Source organism: Chamaea fasciata, unplaced genomic scaffold, assembly GCF_029207755.1.
Source record: "Chamaea fasciata isolate MVZ Bird 193981 ecotype frontalis unplaced genomic scaffold, bChaFas1.0.hap1 SCAF_7, whole genome shotgun sequence".
NCBI lineage: Eukaryota > Metazoa > Chordata > Aves > Passeriformes > Sylviidae > Chamaea > Chamaea fasciata.
Genome location: NW_027094092.1, coordinates 40155776 through 40170781, shown reverse-complemented (window position 1 = coordinate 40170781; position 15006 = coordinate 40155776). Strand labels below are relative to the sequence as shown.

At 39.9% G+C, this 15006-nt stretch overlaps 1 protein-coding gene across 3 annotated transcripts in view; it reads right to left on the bottom strand.

Annotated features, from left to right (window-relative positions):
• The window catches only part of TTLL5 (tubulin tyrosine ligase like 5), a 126053-nt gene that overhangs the window by 65738 nt on the left and 45309 nt on the right, over positions 1-15006 (bottom strand). For 2 of the 3 annotated variants that reach the window (XR_010721922.1, XM_066188532.1), the window contains exons 21-28: positions 14394-14539; positions 13126-13417; positions 8952-9072; positions 7194-7340; positions 4949-5049; positions 1965-2098; positions 1231-1344; positions 455-859 (exon numbers count right to left, since the gene is read on the bottom strand). Coding sequence is in view for 2 of the 3 variants with exons in the window: in XM_066188532.1 (XP_066044629.1) it covers positions 455-859; positions 1231-1344; positions 1965-2098; positions 4949-5049; positions 7194-7340; positions 8952-9072; positions 13126-13417; positions 14394-14539 (1460 nt within the window). In the remaining variant the exon portion in view is untranslated. The remainder of the gene's footprint in view (positions 1-454; positions 860-1230; positions 1345-1964; positions 2099-4948; positions 5050-7193; positions 7341-8951; positions 9073-13125; positions 13418-14393; positions 14540-15006) is intronic. The other variant, XM_066188533.1, reaches the window with a different exon arrangement.

The window sequence follows — 15006 nt, the reverse complement described above, 5'->3', positions numbered from 1 at the left end:
CCTCCTCTCCCAAATAACGAACAGGACATGAGGAAATGGCCTCAAGTTGCACCAGGGGAGTTTTAGATTGTATATTAGGAAAAATTTCTCCACCAAAAGGGTTGTCAAGCACTGGAACAGGGTGTGAGGAAGTGGCTGAGTCACCATCCACAGAGATATTTGAAAAACAGGTAAATGTAGATTTTAGGGACCTGGTTAATGCTGGACTTGGCAGTGTTATTTGTTGGACTTGGTGATCTAAAAGGTTTTTTTCAACCCAAATGATTCTATGATTGCCTGTTCATTTGGTCAATAAAAGGGCATCTGCCTAACAAGGGCTGCAGCCTGCACTTCTGCTTTCTGTGAGAAATTTAGCACCAACCAACAAGACTCAATTCTGGAAATGAAAAATTTCTACCTACTCCACAATCTCTGTACTGAACTAGCAGGTTATTATGAATCCCAGAACACTCACCTCCTTTTGCAGAGTTTGGTTGGGACAAACTTTGGCTGTAGATCTGAACAGCTCTCTCAAAAGATGAGAATGGGCCAATGGTGCAGCTACCAGAAGGACAATGTAACCCTGCAAGGCTACCAGTCTCAGTGGATACCAGGTTTGTGAGGACAGAAGAGCTGTCAGGAGGTGTACTCTGCAAGGAGGGCAGTAGAGGTGGGGACTGAATCGGTCTGGGAGCAGACGGAGGAGCTGGCAATGAAGGGTGACCAGGTGCCTTTGAATTTTCAGAGGCTGCAGGCTGAGATGGCATCCAAGAGCTGGTACTTCTCTGGAACATGGCATCAGGAACAGAGGAAGAAGCACTAGGAGGGCTGCACTGAGGTAATTTCACTTCAGCATTTAAGGAGGTGAGTCCTTCTGGAACTACACAAAGATAATGAAGATACTATATGAGGAAAAATCTGCTCTTTAGGTCCTTTGATAGTATCAACACACCAAATGCGTGTATTCAGACACACTGAAGCCAAAATGACCTCATCTACCAGCAGAGACAAGAAGAGGCTCTACATGATAAATATCCTCTTTCAAAGTCTGCCATATCTAGATCATCCCCCCCAGGGAGGGGCAGCTAACTCTTCCCCACTGCCTACTCAACAGTACCTCCTGTTTAAAAGTAAAAGTTGGGCATTTGGATCTCTCAGTTTGAACCCAAAGGTTCCAAACTTTGTGTAAAACAGTATTAAAAACAGTATATGCAGTCAATATTTTTTTAAGGATTAAGTCAGTTCACTTACAGCTTGATTTAGCTTCTTTGGGTTTACAGCCCTGCAGTGCTCCTTCTGCAGACAGATCTGAAACTGAACTATTGGACTGATCACCTTTCATTTTTTTCACCATATCAGGATGCTCTATAACAAAATCAAGGAGTTAGGAAGTAGAACATTGCAAATCACCAGACCAAAGCTGCAGAATTTACCCTTGTATAAGTGACTTTATGCTAACACTTCCTGTAGACCACACAGCTTCACTGATGACAATTATGCTGTCGTGTACAGTAGCATGGACTACTAGATACATAGAGCTGGCACACACTTCCTTCCATGGAATGCCTAATTAGGCTCAAATATACAGTCTCTGCCCTCCAATGGATACTCTCACTGCAGGCAGCAATATTTAAGACCTTGATTTCGTTTGTCCCTTACTCTGATTTCAGGATTCTCTGTTCATTTCAATTCTTACTGCCTTAAGTTTGCACATTCTCATTTCAGTCATGAACTACCATCTCTAGTTCCTTATAAATGCCATTCTAAGTTCAACCCATTTCACTCCAGGCAAAAAAAAGGCAGGAGTGAAGTTACTCTAGTCTTCACATAAGACTGAGTTAAAAAAGAAAAAACAAAAAAGAAAAAGATATGCAACCTCAAAAAAACCTGAGTAACATTGTGAAGAAGTTGTTCTCTTTTCATAGATTTAAGTTAAACTAGATTTGTTCGGGCAACATCATCTCAGAACTGCCTACAAAACTTACCACCTTGGGGCTGCTTCTCTGACTGGTGACTGCTGTTGCTGTGTTTTGTGCTTGTGGATTTTGTTCCTAGGAAGACACTTGCTGATTTGTTTTTGTGTGTGTAAAATGTCAGTACTTCCTCCAGGTCACTTTCACTGCAATAAGGACAGAAGAACGAATGTAGAGTGAGGATACTAAGCTTTTCTGCATTCATGAAACAATCAATGACAATAAACAATAGGAAAACTGAAGAGCGGAGTAGGGGAAAAAAAGGGTGACACTAGACAAGCTAATGATTTGCTCAGTTCTGCAGGATAAGAGCAAAAGGAAGGCAACATATCCTGGTTAAACCTGTGATTCCCACTAAAATATCATCTTCTTATGTAGTAGAAAACTCAAGGCATTCAGGAGCCTTCCCAGGATAAATAAAGAGCAAGTGAATACCCCAAACACATCTCCCCACATCTGGGGAAATTAGCTCCACATGAGAGATTCCATTCACAGCTAAATTTGTGAATCTTCTGCAGGTGCTCTTTAGAATGAGCAGCTATCTTCCCATGAGAGAATTCAGCTCAGCCTGTGTTTTATAGTCACCATTAGTAGTTTCTATTCAGCCATAGGGGGAGAAGAAAGAAGGCAAAAGCTTGTCATTTAGCCAAAACTGCAGGACAACCAGAAGGGTCAATATCTTTGGGACATTCACAAAACTTGCGTATGTTTCTCATTTTCTTTACAAGTACAAAGTGGGACAGTCCCAATATCCTAAATATTTATTGGTCCCAAACCAGTATAAGTTACTTGGCCATTCTTATCAGAATCTGTGCAAGCTGTAGTTCCAGTTGTTTGGTATCTAACATGCTTTCCTTTTGCTTTATGGTGTTGCCTCAGCATCAGTGAGTGGCTGTATAGCATGGCAAACACCAAAGCAAGTAGTATAGTACCAGCAACACTACAAGAAAATGTAACACAGAAATATAAATTAGCAGAGCAGCAGTTACAGTCTTCCAAAATATCCTCTGAATATCACAACTGTAACTAGAATTAGCTAGCCTAAGCTTTGGTAAAAGCCATGTCTAAAGCTGATACAGTGAAGTTTGCAACATGCTCTGAAGATCCAAATTTCACTTTTTCTCCCAGAATAGAAGTGAAGAGAAAATATAAGAATGAGAAGTTGTTGGTGGAAAGGTGCTTTAAGCTTTTAAATGAATTAACCAGTATGGACGTGCTTTTACAATGCACTGAGGACGTTTAGAATCAATGGTTGTAGCATATGCACAACTAAACACAATGACATCCAGGTGATTTCAAAGTTAGCAAGTCCATGAGACAATCAATTAAGAAGCAACATTTATTACCCATTTTCTCCACTGTTGCATTAACTGTACTGCAGAATGAACACTCAAAGTGGAAATCTATCCTCTTTGCTTGGCTTCAAATAACTTGCTCACTGATTTAAGCTTGAAGCATAATGCCAAGTAGTGTCAGATATCAGAGTTTTCAAACACACCTCATACTTGGTAAGAAGCAGAAAAATCATTGCTAGAAATTGTCTGATCATTGGCAAACTACTCTATATCACTCAGTCAGACAACCCAGCAAAAATCTCCAGCTCCAGCCTGGACAGTGCATCAGGCTATGATGGCATGGTAGCCAATAACACAAAACCAGAAGAATTTGCAGTTCTGTTCCATGCAGCTGTCTCTCAGCATTTCTGGCAAAAAGGAAAATGACCTACCTAGGACACAACAGACATATCAGTGGCCAGAATGGACAGAGAACCAAAAGCATGCCATGGGCCCACATAATATGCATTTCTAGCAAAAGTAGTAGACCCTATGGTGTATGTAGTGAGGCATCTTTATCTGAAGATTTTTCTGTGATCCTGTAAATCTGCTGCAGTAATGACTCCACCAATTATATTAGCAAAAGGTGAAATGGTTGTTTTCATAAGAATGTATCAAGACAGATTGTGAAACCACCTAAACTTAGGATGCCTCAGCTACCACTCACTTCTAATCATTCACTATTAGTGCTATCCAAATAGAAAAAGAAAGAACGCTTTAATAAGTAGTCATGCGAAAGAAGAAGTAACCATCAATCTTCATAGAAAAAAGATGGGCATTAAAAAGGCAGGTAAACTCTGTCCAGATATTGACAGGGGTTCTTGCCCATATAGGCATGTCATAAATTGACCAAATGATAGACTCAAGAGAAAATGCTTTTTGTGCTCAAGAATCAGAGACTTCAAAAACATAATTGCAGTTCACTTAATAATTTCAGACCTCTCTACAGTCAGATAGTTATAATTCCACTGTTTTTCACACAATGCTGCAGGCCCTAAGGAATACTTAACTATTTTTAAAATATGTTTCTTACCAGACTCTTTTAAGTTTAAAGCAGATAAAGTGCAGTGATAGAAAATTCTACTTTTCCATTGTGAAAGTAACTGCTTGCACTGAACTGCCTTAGCAGGCCAAATAAGAGGCCTAACTCCCTTCCTTGCTCATCTCAGAAAATCCAGACCTGGAAAATTCCTGAAGAGAGGCAGCAAGCATGAGATTTTTTTCCTGAGAGCAGAAACTTGAGTCAGAGCTGTAACAACTGTTCAACCACAGCAGCTCAAGATTATCTGAGCAGCAATTCTAGTTTCTTTCTTCTTCCGAAGTACTGCCTTATTTGGTCCAGCATCACAGGAGAAGAAACCATTAACTCACCAGCAGCAGTTTGAAATTTACACAGGCCAGGGCAACCACTGCTGTCCTTTGGGAAGTTACTTAATGGTCAAAACATCTATTGAATGTTCTCCTCTGTGCACCAGGTGCTGATGTTACAAGTGTTTGGTTGCTGGAAGAGAGACAAGAGAAGACAAGCTCTCTGTCCCTCAGGAGGAACAGGTCCTACAGCCAATAAAGGTATCTAGAGGCTTTAGAGCAATCAAATCATCTTTAGAACAATGCTTCAAGGCTGAGAGATCATTTATCAAAGGGAATAAAATCTTTTTCTACCTTGCTCTGGCAATGAAGTTCTGAAAACATTCGGGATTCACTCCGTCCTCCTCCTCTTCCTGTTTCTTTTTTGATTGTTTCTGAACCATCTGCTCTGTTTCCTGTTAATAAGCAGTATCAATAAGTGTCTCTATGTTCCATGGCATAGCTACAGCACCCAGAATACAAAAACCAATTCCACAGGATCTATAAAAAAAAGAGCACTGCTATGTGCAACAACATGAATAAATATGGAAAGTCTCAGAGACAACATCCTAAGCATACACTGAGTCCATTCCCCTACCTGACACAACTGATTTGCTGAGGCAAGATCAAGTTTTCAAAAATGTGTTCTGTTCCTTCAACTACACCCTTTGCAAGAATATAAGGAAGTATGGAAGGGAAAAAAAAAATCATTCTTTACAGATATTAGGTCTCCTCTCCACTTTGTTATTTCTGCCACAGAGTTCCTCCCAACAGCTTTTATTTGTGCACATGTCCCAGAAGTAGACAGATAGAAAAAATGAGGGAGAACATAAAATTAATCTTAAAGAAACTGAAGAATGCCTGTAGAAAATCAACAGACTTTCTACTATAAACTAGCAGTTCTCTTGAGTTAATTTCTTTTGTCAAGCAGCAAATTGCTGAGGGCTTATACACATACCAAAACCCCACTGCTTTAGCAGAGACTAAGAAAGTAAAACAGTACAGCCTATGGCAAATGTGTTTATACACTGAAATATACTGGAATAAATGGTAAGCCTTTGTGGGTGAAAATGGGAGCAAGTTTTCAGATACTAATAGTCTATTTTACACCAGTAGAATTGGTTGGCACCAGAGATTGGATTGATACAAACATTTTTGTTCATTGAAAAAACCTTCAGACCGGTCTGAAATACCACTACCAGCTTAAAAGCTTTATCTGACCAGACTTGACTTCCACTTCATTTCTTCCTGCTGTTACCCTGAGCATTCCCAAGAAAAAAAAGGGTCAGATACATCTTTTGAAACATAATTCAAGGCAGGGAAAAAAGGCTGGTTTGGGACATCTTTACCCTTTACTACTTAAGTAAATGTCTGGATAATATGTGATCTGTTTTATTTAATTTGCTGGAGCTGTATTCTTTTCTTCTGTGTCATTATAGATGATATATAATGGCAAGCAGGAGTCCCTACTAAATCTAAAGTTACAAGTCAATGAAAGAAGCCTCTATGTTGAAATCAGAAATTAAAAAACCTCACAGCCCAACAGTCTCTCAAGGGCTTAAACACGTACACCCTGAAACCTCAAGTGATGTTCTCACTTGTTCTAACTGAGAGAATATGTTTATGTACTCATTTATTACAAGTTACACAGCATTATTTTGTGAATTTACTCAAGAGTTAGCAGAAAATGCTAATGTTTGAATACAATTTAAGTGGAAATTATATCCAAAGCAGCTGTATTCTTCACTCACCACAGAGCCACCCAAGTGCTTTGTGGTTCCTCCTAACAGAGTACTTCAGTGAGCATTAGGCATACAAGGCACTCCCTGGAACAGACTCTGTTCAATACCAACCTTGATTAGACAGATCAAGTTACCAGATGTCAGTTCTGACAAGGTAATGTAAGTGAACATCCTCTCCTAATGAGTAGAAGTTTGGAGGCCTCTGTGCAGCAGCCTCTGAAAGCTGAATTCCAATTACCCTTGTTCTAACACCGAAGAAATGCTAGGGGGCAAAGGAAAAGGGAAGCTGTCCTTGCAGAACAAAGATTAGGTTGAAACCACTATACTAAGAACAACACCTCCTACCTATAAAGATGAGAAAATTATTTAAATTAGGACCTATATCTCCTTAACATTGAGCAGGCAGAGTACTTTCCTGCAGATATGTCGCAGTCTTTCAGTATATCAAGTAAATAGTAAAATACGTATTTCATGCTGTTCTGCATAAAACAAAATATCTTTAAAGAAGTCCCATAAAAATCAGAAGTAGGAAGAGGCATTACAAAGCACTAGAATCAAAGACAAGGCAAAGAAAAAGCACACTGCCAGTTAAATTCCACTTCATTTCAGTACTTCTTTTTATGTACATAATTACTGGCCTGCACATATTATGTAATAATATTGTTGTCTGTCTGATAATTTTAACAAAGTACCATTATTGGATGCACAGCTGCAAGCCGATCATATAAATAACAGAAGAGTGCCTTTGAAATAGCCTGCACAAGACGCTTTGTAAGAAGAAAAGAGAAATCAAAAAAATTTAAAGAAGAGTAAGTCACCTTGTTATAAGAGATGATGAACTGTCCCAGCTGGCGAGCCAGGAGACGACGACGAAGAGCTAGTCCTACATGACGGCTGGGGAGCATCAGCCCCAAGGACTGACGAAGGTTGCTGGCAGCTCGCCTCAGAAAGCGGATGATGAGCTCCTGCAAGCAAGAGAGATGGAGTTAGCGATGCACTATCTGCAAGATGTGGGGAGAAGAGAATAGAGATACTACAGCAGGAACTAAGGACTTGCAGGAACTAACACTTTGTTCTGAGAAAACGAGCTGAAACTGGCAGGCAAAAACAGTCTGCAATATGCACTTTTATTACAGCCCTATAAATCCGATGTGGGGGAGAAAAACAGTGGTGTATCTTGCCTGAGGTGGGTCAGAATTTGGAACACTTAAAAAGTGTTTGTCTCAAAAGCATGGCAGATAAAGGAAAAAAATAACCAATCAGCAAAATGCAGTGAAACATAATAACCTGTAAAGTCCAGGATCTTAGGACATTGTTTCCAAAAACCCACCTGCAATGTGTTAAAGAAAGCCTATGAAAAAGTGCACTGACATAAAACTCTCTCAGCAGTACCAAAGGAAAGCGGATCTTGGTCAGATATGGGTAGCCCCATTTCATAATTTTTCATATATATATATATAGTGTATCTATGTATACACTATTGACACATTCTTTCCACAGCAATAGATGCCTACATCTACAGCCATGTAATTCCAGTCCCTCATCATGTCTGTTTGACCTCTGGTGGGGGAAACATATGGCAAGGCAGATCCTAAGGCAAGATGCATCCTGTGGGTGTTTAGAACCTTTTCTGTCTCGCCTCTGGATTTGCCTTTGCTTAGGAGCTCTGCTAATGCATAAATGAGCAGCCTCACAGCCAAACTATTGGATTTCACAGCTCGCCTCTCACTGCCATTACTCCAGGCTGGTTTGATCTGTTATTTTAAACATTATTCTTCAGAACAGCAGACAAAGTGACTCTCAAAAAGCCCGTTTTAATTTCCACTTGGAAAGAGCAGAGGTAACATTTTCCACTGAGTTGAATGATTATTCTTGACACACAATTTTATCTCTGAACTACATTGGCTGGTTCCCTGCAACATGCACTCAGTGAGAATATATGCAGAAAGCTCAAGAGCCTGCTGTACAAAGCTCTTTTAGGAAGGTTTGTGAAGGGATCTGGGCTTGCTGTGCTTTTAAAATGCACACATAACAAACACAGGACTTTAAAATACTTCCTGGAAAAATCCATCACTTTTACTTCCTCTTCTCAGTGGCTTTTACTTTAATTTCCTCTATGTAGAATAGAAGTAAGATTCATAAACACCGATGTCTAGATATATTACAACAGTACATAAGAGAAAAAGCTTAACTGGGTACCTGTTCTATTTGAGTAGATGAAGGCTTTGCTTAATGCAGCAGAAACCAGATCCTGACAAGTAATCTTACAGAATCTTCTAGAGAAGAATTCAAGAGCAGGTAAGCTCAGAAATCAATGAAGGAGAACCAACAAGAGATCTGAGCAGCCTGAATGCCAACAAGAGTCCAGTCATTAAGAGCTGTCTACCATTGCTCTCAGGTCAGTAAGCAGTCCTACCTCATCTGTGTATTAAAAATACAGCACTAGCAGCTAGACAAAGATGAACAACCATCATCCCAGTTGGACTTCTGTACTTGCAAGGATGGGAACTGACCTCAAAAATCTCAAGGTAGATTTCAACTTGGCTTCTCAGTCTGGCCAACAAAAAGCTTCTTACCATTTGCTCATCCTCTTTGGCAGCCCAGGCAGGATTCTGGATCTGTTCACCAGTCTCCCTCATCAGTCTGAGCCGAACATGCTGTAGATAGGCAGAGAAAGCTGTACGAGCTTGTACTTTGCTGTGGACAAAAAGAATCAATCAGCTACCTTCAGAATAGGAATGGGAAGAGTTACAGCAGTCAGGCACAGCCTATGGACCAAAGTATAGTCAGCAAAGACCTCCTAAGTGCACTAATGCTGAAGCTCAAAGAAAGGAGGACCACTTCACCCCACCAGTATTTTCAAGCAGACCTTCAGTTCACTAAGATGGGGTAGGTATTGCAGGAGGTACAAAAGACAGCAGACACTCTCTAAGATAAATTCTAAAAGTGGAATGTTCTTCCTGCCTTTTACAGCCTTGGTTACTCTCCTCTAAAAGCCAGTAACATGGACATCAGCAAAACTGTGTATTTTTAAAACAAATTCAAGGCTCTAGTGGGCCTCTGTTTTCACAAACATTTTGAACACCACAACAACAGACCATAAAATAAACAAAGGGCTTGGTACTGGTGCCAGAGTTATAACAAAGGCCCTGTAATTCCCATTGGAAATGAAAGAATTAAATCTGTGAAAGTGAGCTCTTCCCCTGCTGGCTCAGGGATACAAGCCAAATTTCATTGAGCAAGGCACCACTGAGGAATGAAGGAACATCAGCAAAATCTGCTGTGCAGCTGGCTGAACATGTCGGGAAGCCGTAAGCATGAACTGAGGAGAGGACTGGGAGGGACACATAGCTTCTCATTCCCTCACAATAGTAGCCACTTCAGTATATGCATCTGTTGTGAGAGAAATTCCTGAAAGCTCTGCCTAATTCTGTTCATTGTCCTCTTGGTCTAAACCCTACTCTCAAACATTCTGCTCTCCCAGCCTCTGCTCTTCCTCACAGTTTTCCCCACAGCTGCTAGAACCTTTTCATAGGGATATAGCAGCAGATTGGCTTTAGTGTCAGCAACAGATTTCCCTTTCTATCACAGGAAGTGTCCTAATGTTCTGTAGAATTTTAAGTTTCATCTTAAACTAGAGTCTTGAACCCATTACTTTCCTAAAATATTATTCCAGAACTTACTGTTCTAATAAACACGAACCTCCTCTTACTACCCAGCCCACCTTCACTTACGAGGAGTTTATAACTGCTTTTTCTTTCTCCAACATTGTCCTATATTTAAATATAATCCCTGATGGGTCCCCCACCTTGAATGTCTTTATTAACAGTTACATCCTTTCATAGTTCTCATTTTATTAGTGTGAACTATCCCCATCTGCCAGTGTCTTCTAACAAAGCACCCACAATGGTGAAAATGAGACCAGCAGCTCACCTCCACCTGTGTTCTACTCAAAATTTGCCTTCCATTAATATGGGTGACACAATACTCCACATGAAGTCTCAGAAGTATGTCAAGTGATAAACCCTGGAACACATTTGGCGTTTTCATGCATGCATGAGCTAGAGCTTCACAAACTTCCTCTTATCAACCAGCATGCAAGATATTTTTCCTTATAATTAATTTCTAGTTGATGAACACCCAGCTGACAGAACTTCTGCTGTAAATTATTAGTTTTTATGAGCATCCCGTTGCACTTTGTTCGACTGAATTTCATCCTAGTTATATTATTTATATCCTCAAGGTCATCCAGTTTTTCTCATATTAAGTGCACTACGTTTTTCTCATGCTAGTAACTCCCAAATATTTTCCATCAGCGAATTTCATTAGCACATTTGTATATTTTGTGTCATTCTAGAATTGACTATTAATATCAGCCTCAGACCGATTACTGAGGAACCTCACCATATTTTTTCTACTTGTTCTCTGCTTCTTACGAATATTCTCAAGTACTTACATGGTCCTTATGACTCCAGGTACATGAGTCCCTGAAATGCCATTAAAAACCAAGTGCAGCAATTAAGTCTTTCTGGTTTATAGGTCTGTAAATTTCAGGAACACTATATTACAGTGTTACACAGAAATCATACCATAGCAGTTCTTAGAGAGATCAATGCATCAATTTCGGTAAGAATTGAAGTTAAAATAAAATACATTGGAAGTATCCATGTATCGGCTTAATCACCAACTTTTGATGCTTCTGCAAGGTCACACAGGGCCAAAGATGGAGTAAGCCAAAGACAAGTACACAAGAGTCTCACGCTAACATCCTCTGTTAATAGCCGTACTGCAGCAACTAAAACATCAAGAAAATACCTGGTTGCAATTTCTGTCTTCCAGGAACTTCAGCGAACTCCAGAATGCACAGCAGGCCTTGTAACATCTCTGAGCTCTGTATGCTACTACTCACTACATCTACCTTTTCTTCCTACATGTGTGGAACATTGGGAGAACTCTCTGAATCCTAGCTGAGAACTGATACTCTCTACATCAGGCTACCATGCATCAGAAAAGGCTCTCACCTCAGCTCTCTAGAGCTGTCAGGTTTGGTTTAGGTACAACTCAAACATCTCAAGACCAGTTCAAGATTTGTGCTTGATAAGGAGCCTCCATTATCCATATTTTATCAGCACAATAATACAAGTCAACAATATTATCAGCACAATAATACAGGTCTTGGCCTGCAGCTGATACTTCTATGACTAAAAACTAAAGAAGGTTTTTGTTTAACACTGCCTCTCCTTTGGTGGGATATTTAAGGCCTTAAATGGAGGAAAAAGTAACTTCCTTTTCATTTGACTTCCTTGGGAAATGGCACAGTTGGGGGAACAAATTTCCTTTGACTATTATTTCTTTACCAGTAACACCCAATGGGTGGAAGGTAGATCTTTCCATATCAGGCTGACTAAAGGAGAGAGAATTCCTGCCACTTACAAAAACTGACCAGAATGGGCCTGGTTTCTCTTGGATGAAAATTTTATTACTTCAGCCCCTTTGCCTGTTGAGCCCACAAGCAAAGCTCACATCAATGACAGACCAGATGGGGCCAAGCCCAGCACAATCTTGGAACATGAGGTCACCACAAGCCTTATACCCTTCTGTGGGGAATCCCAACAGTGCTGGGTGCTGAGCAAGATTCTGCCAGGAACATCAGACAGAGCTTATGTTCTTGGCAGGAGTCAGTTCTATATATACGTAGATATAGACACAGCATTGCTATGTTTATCCTCAAAAGAGGTTTCAGAATCTTCCCTGTCACAGCAGCAAATGTCCTTGCCACAACTAGACATCAGAACAATCCCCAAAGCCACTGAATAATCCATAGTTTCTCCCAGAAACTAAACTAAGAAAGCAACAAGAAACATTTTCTCTACCTTTGGACATTTTTCACAAAAAACATAATGCTGCTTCTTATCTAGAAGATGTAAAGTCTTCCTACACAGATATACATACGTTCATGCTTTCTTTTTGCATTTTCTGTCCATCTGCAATTAGAGTTTTGCTACCCACATTCAAGGGGAAGATCATATTTCAAAACTTCTTGTTAAGACCTTGCTTGGTGTTTTTCTCTAGAATCTCCTCTCCAGCACATCTCTTTTTTCCAAGACACAGAGTCATGCATCAGAACATACTCTATTCCACACCATCATATTCAACAACATGCAATGAGATATTTCAGTAATTTGTCACTCTCAAATTACCTCCTAATCTTGCCCTCAGAAGGTGATGACCTTGAACAAAGATTACTATAAGAGGTAAAAATTCTATCACCAAAAATAAAAGTACAAAAATGAGAAAACTAATTTTATGGAGAGACAGCATTGAGATATTCCTATCCAACCGTTCTTGGATAATTTAACATATGTTTATAAGCACTTCTTGGCAAATACAAAGAATGAGAAGAAAAAGTTTAAGAATTCAGTAGGAGGGATCCTGCATTAAAGCAAAGAGACATTTTAGAAGCCTGAGCTGGCAAAGAAAAGCTAACATCAATAGATTAAAGAATAGCAATGGAAACCATAGGGTCATACTTTACACTGACCCAACAGGTCAGGCATTTAGCTAAACTGTCAGACTTTGCAATGGTCTCCCTTCTCTGCCAAGATGTTAAGGCAGCCCACAGTTAGACAAAATTCCAGGCCCCTTTTCCAGGGCCTTCTTATCTCTTCACACTCATAACATGCATCCTCCATATTTTAACTCATATTAGCTTCAAGTCAAAACTAGAGGCAATACACAGAAAACTCTCACCTCAAGTCCCCTTGCTTTTGAAGAATCTGAAGCAAGTTAAATGGAGGTTCTGAGTCTTGTTTTTGTAGAAATAGCCCTTCTCCATCTCCAGTTTTCTTGTCATGTTTTTTCGGTAACTTCTCCTTATAAGTAGTTTTCACTGAGTCAGAGACCTTTGCCTTGTTTTTCACCTGGGTGTCCGAAAGAGAGCAAACACTTCTATCAACCTCTTCATCTTCATCTGCATTCATCTCTTCCTCCTCCTCATCTTCCATGTCTGACTTGACAGACAGCTTTGTTGGTTCTGATGTGCCTGTAGGAGAGGAGAAATCACTTATTCTCGTTAAGAAAAATGAAAGTGGAGAGGACTGTTCAACTATTTATACCTTTGGGTTTACCCCTGAACTCTTTTCTGCTAGAAGGAAGGAAGGAACACCACCATTTCATAACAGCATCTTAAGTATGACTGTTCTATATTATTCTTTCTTCTTGTGCATCGAACACTTGATAAGCCCATTTTTCCAACATTACAGAATACAGACCAAGACTCTTGTTTCAACCTTACACATGAAAAAAACAATGCCCACACAAAATCAAAGAGCCAAAGACATTTTCCTATATTTTATCCTGATTCTTACATATATAGTGACATATACACACTCATACTTGATATATATATACAAACACATTTTTGTATGTTGTGTGTCAAATAAAAAAAAGCCACAAAACCTAAACTTCCACACGTGCCAAGAAAGATCTTGTATCTTAACACAGAAGCAAAAATCATCTTATAACATCCAATCTCTTCTACTGTAGTCAGTGCAATACACAGCTATTAGAAAGAGTTTAGATAAAGGCAGGCACAGTCACTTGTGGGTGATCATTCACCTCTGTACCCTTTTAAGTTTTTCCAACATCAGCTTGGATAAAGATTTCTCTTCCCAACAGCTTAAGAGTCACAGCTGTCTAGGAGAACCAATCTGAAGGGTCCCATCTTTCTCTGAGAAGCTGAAAAATTACAGAGGCACACATACTGTTGAGTTCTTCACCTGAAATGCAACAACAAGCTCATCTCCAAGCAAGCACCAATTACCTTTAATCATATACATGGCGGTGTGGAAAGATGGGAATGAAATTCAAGGTAGCAAACAAACAAGAATCTGAGAACTAGAATGAAAACTATTAACATTTGAAACTGAACAACCCCATTCACACACATTTCAGATGAAAAAGTCCTTTGCTTGCTTGTTTTTGACTTGCTGCTCATCCAAAACTCTAGCCATGCATACCTGATGCATTTGTCTGTGCTGCTGTAGCGTTGCCATGATATTTCTGACGCTTCCGTAACTCCAGTGAAACGAGCTTTCTCTCATAAAAGAGAGCATGAGAGTCCACAGCTTCCAGCCTCGTATCTGGCCTCCCATTGAGACCTGCTCTGGGAAGCATAGCACAGAGATATCCCTCAGTCTCCCTTTGTCCTTCTCTCCCTGATGATACAAGAGACCTAGTAGATCAAACTTCTTCAAGAAGAAATATCATTCTTCCTGATAATTACCATCGGTCTAACTCTGCTCTATTCAAGCCTGTAAATGTCTGAAGAGAGTCTTGCATATACTTCACAGAACATCACCTCTCAAAGCCCCAAGACACATTCACCTAGTATCATGCTTTCATGACTGAGCAGCATCTGCCCATCATGCAACAGCTCAGGGCACAATTAATAGAGGAAATTGCAAGAATACAAAACAATGAAGAGGAATGGAAAGAGAGCACATTGACACAAATCCAGTTGTCTGAACCATTTATGTAGACAGCTTGTTCTTCACTGATCAGATATAAGAATTTTAACATAATAAAAGCGGAAAATGCCAAACCTCCTACAAGTCAAGGGACAAGGAGCCC